The sequence below is a fragment of the Schistocerca americana genome, chromosome X (assembly GCF_021461395.2).
Source record: "Schistocerca americana isolate TAMUIC-IGC-003095 chromosome X, iqSchAmer2.1, whole genome shotgun sequence".
Lineage (NCBI taxonomy): Eukaryota > Metazoa > Arthropoda > Insecta > Orthoptera > Acrididae > Schistocerca > Schistocerca americana.
In genome coordinates this window covers 799473664-799484119 of record NC_060130.1, presented here as the reverse complement: position 1 = coordinate 799484119, position 10456 = coordinate 799473664, and the positions used below count along the sequence as shown (strand labels likewise).

The following is a 10456-nucleotide window of genomic DNA, read 5'->3' as shown; positions in this document are numbered from 1 at the left end:
AACATTGTACAGCAAGTTGGTAGTGGTAAAGAGTTTATAAAGAAAGATCAAAGGGAGCACCATACAAATCACTAGAAATATCCACCTGAAGTGATGGAAGGTGTTCATGAGCATATATGAAGCATACCCACTCACCAAAGTCACTACAGCAGGCACAAGAAGCAAAGGTTTATTTTGACTGCGAGATGACAATCAGTTCTTTACACCTATCCTACTGTGAGGAATAGAAAATTTCCACTGTTACAGAAGGTAAGTACAAACGGATTTTTTGCACAGAACAACATAGGCTTCAAGATGCCACTTTATGACACATGTAAAGTGTGCGACAAGCTTGATACTGTGATTTAAGTGTTGCAACCTAACCAATGAGCCACTAAAAGTCAGTGAATTGCAGAAGAAATGAGAACTAAATCACTGGAAAACAAAGGCAATGCAGGCTACCACGGCAGCAGATATTGATAGAGCCCAAACCAGTTCCAGTACCATGGTTATCTCAGTTGACTTGCAGCAGTCCCTCCCTGTTCCAAAACTTACAGCTGGTCCAGCTTTTCACACGCAAAAACTATGGATGTACAATGTGGGTATGCACAATTGTAGAACAGGCATCAGATACATGTACATGTGGACTGAAGATGTCACAAAATGCGGCAGTGATTTGTAGCTGTATATTTAAATTTCTCCAGACGAACAGCGGTGCTTCCAGAATAGTATGCTATTCAGATAACTGTGTTGGAAAAAATAAGAACTGGACGGTTACGTGCCTGTAGTTGTCACTAGTACGTGGTGACAAACTCAAAGATATTAAACACAGATTTTTGATACCTGGTCACACATGACTCCTATTAGATACTACTGTGTTCAAATTTTTGGCCACAAATCCTGATTCATTTTTCCTGTTGCACACTGTTAATGGAGACTTACATGAAATTAATGTCAAAAAGCATGGCCATCCAATACAGACATCTTGGATTATGACCTTAACATCAAAATATCTATCCTCTACAGCATAAGAAACTGTCTGAAGTCATGCACTTGCTTCCCTATATACCTGCGGTGCATCGTGGATATTATTTATCCTCGACTCAGTACCAAGACACAGAGCACGTTAATGAACCAGAATTAATTGATGACAGTATCTTAGATTACACTGACAGTGATGGGAATTGTGATCAGTGAAGCCAAATGTTGGCACTGAAACTTCGGTGATCTAAAATGACACGGCACAAAATTACATGTATTCCCTACACTTAAATGTTTTTTGCTGAGAGCAGTAGTTAAAAATGTTCTGTTTCATATGAAAAGAATACCTTAAAGTATGTATTATGGAATTTTGTGAACTTCCAAATGTCTATATTGTAAAATATACTTACTACGGCTTACCATTATCTACCCCCAAGTACCTCAATTATTAAAATGTTTACACATTCTTGAAAATTACTTTTGAGCTTTCCTTTTCTTGAGAAGATAGTGAGCAGTTTTTTCGTATGCCTTAACCATCTATGTTAGCCACCATAGTATTATTAGGACTATGTCAGCACGTTGTTCTTACCCATTAGTGACACTTTCAGAAAAAGTGTTTCAGCAAAATTAGCGTCTTCGAGAAGCTCAATGTCACCTCTTTACTTCTCGCTGTCAAATGTTATATGAATAACATAGAAAAAATAAAGATTTTTAAATTTGTTGTTCTTATGTATTACAACACAAGAAATAAAATATTTTCATTTTTCAATGTGTTTTTATTCTGTGGATCACATCTCATACAAACTGCATCAATCACCTTGTATTGTGTATGTATATATACTCAACTAGAATACTATTAATGAAAATTTCACAAGTTTTCCTTCTTTTCCATTAAAATATGAATGAGAGACTATAGATCTTCAAGTACACAGTAAGCATACTTCCATACAAATTCAGTGAATCACAGTATATGAATTAAAGGAAATTGTTCTAATGACAGAACATTTTGATCGAATCACAAGCAATCCAAAATAAACTCTGAAGTTACAAATTTTGTACCTCTGGTCCCTTCAAAATCGAGTACATTACCTACACAACACACATTAACAGTGGAAAGATGGTGATATTCCAAATAACAGCTTTATCTACACCAGACACATAAAACAAGTCTTTAAATTTCTTTTAAAAAGTACATCACAAAGCACCACAATTGCTTTATAATTTTCTGGGTGTGAATACAAACTATCCATATATACAACATTTATTTTATATATATATATATATATAATCTTTTGCTATCACAATTTTATTTTCATTTTATTTACAAAAAACAAATAGAAGTGTAAGGATTCTTGTGGCACACACTGTAAGAAACTTATTACAGGAAAAAAGTTAGCATTCAGCTTCAGCAAAACAACTGTGATGTCAAATGCATTAATTATATTTATTCAGTTAAATGGAATGTGAATAGCACGTGATTTTCACTATTTTTGTGGTATGGCTATATGAGCTGAAGAAGTAAACCAATGTTATATCATAAGTTTCCTCAATATACAGGCACTTTGTAAATTAGCTGTTTGTGATTGTACCACACAATGCCTAAATATTATGTGCAAAATTAGTGGAACAGGCACTTCTGTGAATATGGCTTCTGTTTATCTTATTTAACAGAGCTGAGAAAGAAAATTCTCCACATTACAATATGGGGTGATATATACAGACAAAATGTGCAAAAAAACTGTTCAGAGATTCTCAACATTTCAAGTAGGGTAAATTACACTACTTAACATTATAATACAAATTTCAAGGAGTTCAACAAAATGTTTACAACAAACATGCATTAAATATCCCATCAGAGGTTTGGGAATAAATTGTTATATCACAATATAATTTCCATATGAGGTATTACACAAAAAAATTGCTATATAAATTATGTTCAACAATTATGATACTTCACACACTTTTCGACACTGAAACAACAATTCTTGGCAAAAAAAAAAAAAAAAAAAAAAAAAAAAAAAAAAAAAAAAAAAAACTTTCATAGTTTCCTATAAGATAGAAATTCTTTACTACCCAAAAATGTTTTGTACAAGTATCACACAACTTCATACGAAACACATACAACAACAACAACATTTACTTCATCTAGTAACATTTTACACCAGATAAAAAGAGTTCAATTTTTTGATACATGTATGGAAAGGATTTGCACTGACCAGCATAACTGGCAAATGTGCATGACACTTTTCTGCTGGCCATAAAATTACAGACTTTTAATAGCTTTCTTATTAATCTATGACTTCTCACCTTACCTCCATTTCAACCAAGATTACAGATTTTGTCCAGATTTTTAATGTTATTCACAACATCTTCTTTGCATCAAAATACGTTATATCAAGAATCTGAGCACACTGTTGCTACTTTCAGTCGAATTTGATACAGAATTTCATAGCTAAAATACCCAGCAATTAAAGCCAAATGAGAGTCTTCTAGTTTCCCCATGTGTTTCCTAGTTCATATTTAAAAAGAAGGTGGTCTCTCAGAGGTATGCTGCTCCATTAGCTGCCACAAAGTAAATGACATTTTATTAGTGATTTGTTTCAAAATATTTAATAGAACCAGTCAGCATTTCAGTCTTAAGATCTGCTCATAATAGGGTGTCTTTACTATCAAAGCTACTACTGGTACCACCTCTTTACCAAATTAAAATTTCTTACTTCTCAGGTACCTGAAAGTCTTAGCTGCTGTGACATCTACCCACAAAATTTGTATGTAATACCTGCAAAAAATGATTTAATGTAATTACATTTATTTAATCATCTATTCCCAACCTCCACCACTCCCAACAGCATTTTACACATTAATCCCACATTCCTTCATCCCTGCCAGAAATATCAAAAATACTGACATTACATGATTTGCTAAAGTTTGTTAAAATCTTTACGCATTTAACTCCACAACATTAACAGTCATTTTCTATAGTAAAAAATTACCTTTTTAAGTGATCAAGTGGTGCATCAAAAACTGATCTGGTTATTACCCAACAAGGCTAGCTGTGGTCCCGGCCAGAATGCTAAAACCCTCACTTTTACAGACACGGGGGAGGGGATGTGTGGGGTGTAGAGAGTTTGGAAGAGGGGGAAACAACAGATAAGATGCGGTATTGTTAAGTGGAGGGTGCTCTACCACTAATCGAATACATGATCACTAAAATGACTGTCAAGTTACAAGAAGAAAACAAAGAGATGTTCTATGCTGTCCATACCTTCTATAGAAATAACCATGTATGTTATTTTTTATTGCAATCTCAAGAGTTTTGTCATCTGTGATCATGAAGTAGTCTTTTGTTGAAACAGCCATAAATAATAATGAAGGTTCTTCACTGGTACACATTATCTGATGTTAAAGCATTTTAAGGTTTCATTATTAGTCAAAGCACGTGTCCTTCAGTAATCATCTAACACTTTTGTAGCAATCTGTTTGACAACAGTATCAGATGCTGCCAGTTCACCAGCACTGATTACTGTGAAATTTGTGAATCCACATTTCAACAGAAATTATTTGCCTTATGGACTCTTAGTTTCATCATAAAAGCTCAGTTTGATAATTGTGTTGAACTGTTGGCACTTGGCTAACCACCTATTCTGGCACCTTTTGTAATAGTATCACACTGGCATAATAATGTATCTGATCGGTTCTTTCCTCTAAGACTGTGCAACGAAATCTATGCTTAATAGTACAAGATATGCTGTTCCTACACATTCACATGGAATAAGGGCACCCCTCATTGGGCTCATGGGCAGATACATACAGCTTAGACTACCTGTCAGATGACCCTCTTACATGTGTTCTGCACACGCACGATATGCTTGGCCAACCCTGCACACACATGTGCTCAGCCAGTGCAGTACAATCACATACTCTTTATGGCCTGGCTGCAAGGTTACCCGAGCATCAGCTGATTACCCAACTCCACCAACCTGTGCCAGCTGGAACAGCCTAGTATAAGAGAAACAGGCTCTTGTAGCACCTTTGTGCATGTCACCTATAGGACACTTAGATTAAACATTTTCATCTTCTTTCCTTCCTATTTGGAGAAGACACTCTAATAACACTCACCTCTGCATGAAATACTCAGTTATTACTTTACATGCAACTATCTTATAATATTTCAGTAATTTTGAAACATATTATGTCTCATTTTCAATGGAACTCTTCTTCCTGTCTTCAATTAACATTAACAACAATCTGCCATGGCAGTCCATGGAATTTTTTATGTTATTGCTTTGCATGCTTAAACTAAAACTTAGTAGCAAGCACCACTTTACACTTTAACGTGACTATATCCTGGCACATGATCAAACTTTTAGTGATGTACATATAAGAACTCAGGTGGTGAGGCAATGCACAGTGTCTAAAGGCAAAAGCAATACATCACGCAACACTCCAGCTATGAGTGTCAATCTGCTACGTTTGTCTGCAGCATGTGCTTCGAGGTGCCTGTACAACGTATAGCATTGATTTCCTTATTCGTTTAAATGTGGTGAAGGTACTAATTCTCTGTAGTACTCATTATGGATGGCACAAAGCAAAAATGTTACGAAGCAGCAGAGATAGTTTTCCAAACATATATACTGACCTACAGACAGTCACAAGTAAGACACATTGTCCTGGTGTGATGTTTACTCTATCACTATCAGTTACCAGGCTACACAATGGCTACAGCATGTGGTATTTGACAAAGCCAACACATTGGTGGTGTTTGTAATGGCAGTTCAAATGGCTCTGAGCACTATGGGATTTAACACCCGAGGTCATCAGTCCCCTATAACTCAGAACTACTTAAACCTAACTAACCTAAGGACATCACACACATCCATGCCCGAGGCAGGATTCGAACCTGTGACCATTGCAGTCGCCCGGTTCCAGACTGAAGTGCCTAGAACCGCTCGGCCACCACGGCTGGTGGTGGTGGTGGCACCACCACCACTACTACTACTACTACTACTACTACTAGTAGTAACAATAATAATAATCATAATAATAATAATAAAAAAAAAAAAAATCTGTTCAGATCAATGGCTGGTGCAAGTATTTCAGTTGGACAACATTCAGCAACCTGCATGTGTCTAATCTACCTCAGTAAGCCTACCAGGAAAAGGGGACCTACAGTTTATTTGGGAATCTGAAACATGTTGTTTGTGGCAAATCTTAGTATCACTGAGAGGTGAAGGCTACGTTCAAGGGAGACTGAAACATTCTGTACTCTGGCTGGGATTTGAAACTGTTACCTTTCAGTTTCCAGATATTCATTTTACCACTAGACCACCAGGCCTGACAACACACTGGTGATGCTGCAAAGAGTTCTCCGTCTCTGACTGAGTACAATGCATCATGCACCTGCCTTCTTACTTATACATCACTATAGTAGAAGTAAAGACCAGGCCCACACTTTGCTTTGTTGAGTAATACATGAATGTTCTATTCCAGTTTCCAAGGCACTCAAAATAAGAATGACTGCATAAAACAAAATATTCTGCTAAAGTTAATATATAAACTTCACTCATTAGAAGCAGAACACAATGTAATGAGATATACAATATTAAAAAATTACCATCTTTACTTTAGCATCAGTAAAGTATTTTCAAATAAACAACAAACTTATGTATTCATTAATTAACAATAGACAATAAGAGCTATAAATCTCTTATCATTTTAGACATTAGCTTGTTTCTTTTCTCTCTCAACAATTTAAATATGATAATTTCTTAAAATTTCATTTCCAATCTCAACAACAAATTTCCTGTTAAAAACATAATTTGTACAATACACACTCTGCAATAAGGTCAATCTGTGTTCACAATTATATTACTTGGACTTGTGAATATCCCGCAGCAAAATTTTAAAATGGTAACAAAAACAAACAAACCATTCTATTGCACAACAATGTGTAAAAACACAGTTCATAAGAAACTGTTAAAAATGACAAACACATTATACACTTGGAATAATTTCCTTTTCACCACAATGTACATAAGTTTCTTTATTAAAAAATTCTGTATTATTATTTGTAGTCAATACTTCCACAGGTTTCTCAGTACCTTTTAAACCACCATCACAAAGTCCTGAACTAAGGCCACTGCAAGAAGTGTCTGAATTTTGAGGTTGTTCACACTGTAAATCAAGAGTAATGTGGTCTGAATCACACCTTCCTTTCAAATTAGTCTCTGAATTAGAATCAGTACAACTACTTTCTGACACTGGCAACTTTCCTGTTAATCCAGGATAGTTAATTGTATCTGCACTCCCTGCAGTAACAGTGGTAGAATTGGAAACCTGTGGAACGTATGTTTCCTCAATAACACAGACAGCACAATTTTGGGCTGTTCTTGTGCTATCTGTGTTGACTTTAGCTGCCTGCTTATCATCTTCTGAGGAAGAAGATTGGGGTGAAAATTTTGGCTGCACTGTTCCAATTATCCTGCTCACTGAAAGTTTATGCTGATCGGAAGCTGGCACAGTTCTACAACTATTACTGTCATTACTGTTATTGTGAGCAATTGAAAGATCTTTGTTTATATTCTGTTGTTGCTCTGTCTCTGGGGGACCCTCTAGCGCAACTGTTCCAGCAAGAGTCTGACCATGTAGTGCTGGATTTTGTTGTTCCTTTTCAATGGAAGTTGAAACACCTTGCCTCTGCTGATGTCGTGGATTAACAAAGGTATCAACAGGTGACGAAAGAGGACTGTAATGTTTTAAAGGAGGAGACTGCATATGAAAATCATCATTAAGCTGAATGAGAGATGATACAGTAGCAACTGGGGCTGAAACTGGAGGTAAATTTCCATAGAGCAGCTGTACTGCATTGGGTGAAATATGAGAGTTCTGAGTCTTTGATAGAGACATACTTGTTGGCACTGATTCAGATGCACATGGTACACTCACAGAACTAATTTGTTTATCGGTAGTTCCACTTGGAGATATATTTTTGGAACCTATTCCACTTCTTGGAGAAACATTTTGAAATTCAGAATACTGTAGCAAATTCTTCTGATAAGTAGAAAAGCCAGGCATTACAAATTTGTTCGAATCTACATGAGTCCTTGTAGATGGTGAAAGAGTGAAAGGAGGAGAACCATTTTTACCTGTAAATGGCTGATTTGGCGGTTTGCTGTTCAATTTGACAAGCTGTATGTTATTTTGTTTAGTTGGAAGCTGACTCAAGTAGGGGGTTCTCATACCATCATTTTTCTGGCCACCAGGTGACACAACCTGAAACATACGTTTAACACCAGAAGCTGGATTTCCCAAAAATCGAGGCATATTGCGCATTTTAAAAAAGCGTGGTGGTTTTGCTACAGTTGTATTGTTACTGCCACCAACTTCTTTCAATAACTTATCTGAGCACTGAGAAGACTGTAAGACATCTGGTGATGTAGCATTCATGGAATCTGTTTTTTTAATGGGGTCACTTCTTTCTTGAAACAAAGAATTCGTCTTGGAGGAAAGATAACTAAGACGTGAAAGACTAGGATTCCAACTTTTTGGTGGAGTTTTCAGTGTCTTATATCCAACAGGAGAATTTGCATATGTACTTCTTCTTGAGCTGCACATCACTGTGGGGGTAGCAAAATTTTGCTTCTCATGTCCCTTCAGAATTTGATCCTTAATAGACTTTTCCTGCTTAGAGTATGTATCTTTTTGTAATAAGCAGTGCGTGTGAAAACTTTCTGAATGTGGCACAGCCTGATAAACTGAGTTGTCAATGCTATAGTTGTAGTCCAGAGAGGAATGTGATTCAGGAAGTGACACAAGACCTACACCAGCATCTGATTTTTTGTTATCTGTTATAACTGGTGAATCACAGAACTTAGTAACCTCTTTTCTATCACTGACATCTTCCTTTAAATCAAGGGTTTTCTGAAGATACTGAGGTTCTGCTAAGCCAGGGAGGAGTAAATTGGAAGTTGCAAATGTTGTGTCAACCAGAGATCCTATTTCTGAAGAACCTGAATTGTCTGGAACTCTTTTACACAACAAATTTTTATCACTCTGGTTATTAGTATCTCCTGAACCATTAACCACTGGTCCATAGCTTTCCGAGAAGAAAACCTCAACTGAATTCACCAAAACATCATCACTTGTTTTCAATGTAGACACAATGTTTTCTAATGACAACTCCTGGTTGCCTGAAGTGATATCTGTGATACTCATTACACCACTTTCACTTATTTGTATCTGCACTTCCTTCCAACTGGATACATCACTTTTCTGCAGCACATCACCATTTGAAGTGTCCTCACATTCCACCAAATTATTAGGTGGTTGGCTGAAAGAAGAAAACTCACATTCCGCATCTTTGTTTTGCAAATTATCTTTGGTACCATTTTGTTCATCATCACAAACTAAATCTAGTTCTTTGCTATCTTCTTTTTCTACTTGCAGACCATAATCTATTTTCAACCTCTTAGCACAGCTTTCAAAAATTCGATATCTCAAATTCATCAGGCCCTTCTGAAACAATAAAGACTTGCTAGAATCTGTATAAAATTATTCTATTCTACAATATCAAATTAACAATCATCATACAGTGTCACATTTTTCCCCAACAGAACAACTAGAAGAGCACAATACCAACCAACACAAAAGAAGTTGAAGCCTATAAATAAGGATATGGATTATGAGAAGCCTTTTGACAAATATCAGTATACTAAATAATGGAAAATCCAGGACGGAATGTGACAATATTATGGAAAGGATAGTTGCTACTCACCATATAGCAGAGGTTCTGAGTTGCAGATAGGCACGACAAAAAGACTGTCAGAAAGTAAGCCTTCAGCCAACAAGGCCTTCATTGAAAAAAAAAAAAAGAAACACACACACACACACACACACACACACACACACACACACACACACACTCAAGCAAATGCAACTCTCACACACACAACCACAGTCTCTGCCTGCTGAGCCCAGCCAGACACAGTGGTCATGTGCATGAGAGTTTTGTGTGTGTGTGTGTGTGTGTGGTCCATTTCCTATTAAGGCCTTGTTGGCCAAAAGCTTATTTTCTGACAGTCTTTTTGTTGTGCCTATCTGCGACTCAGCATCTCCACTATATGGTAAATAGCAAATATCTTTTCATACTCATATCAATATACTACTGAAAGAGAGGGGGGGATGAGAGAGTGAGAGTGAGAGAGAGAGAGAGAGAGAGAGAGAGAAAACAAGTGTCCCTGAAAGACAGTAGTGGGCCAGTTCTGTGATATAAAAATCTGCTTCCTATAACATCATCATCTCACAGTGTTAAGCACACTCAAAACCAAGCACTACCATGAAGTGCACCCCTTCCCCCAAAAATGAAAAATACTATTAATATTTCTTTAAGTTTGTGAACTGAAGGTTGTACACTAATGGCACACTTCAAAGTATGTACAATGCATTTTGTCTTTTATTTAAAACATGACAAAAATACTACACTTTGCATCTTGTCATA

At 36.4% G+C, this 10456-nt stretch overlaps 1 protein-coding gene across 2 annotated transcripts in view; it reads right to left on the bottom strand.

The window, feature by feature from the left end:
• Positions 1-5945: 5945 nt before the first annotated feature.
• Positions 5946-10456, bottom strand: part of LOC124555459 — an 82206-nt gene continuing 77695 nt past the window's right edge. The window contains exon 6 of one of the 2 annotated variants that reach the window (XM_047129381.1): positions 5946-9474. In XM_047129381.1, the coding sequence (XP_046985337.1) occupies positions 6955-9474 (2520 nt within the window). In that variant the 3' untranslated portion in view covers positions 5946-6954. The remainder of the gene's footprint in view (positions 9475-10456) is intronic. The other variant, XM_047129382.1, reaches the window with a different exon arrangement.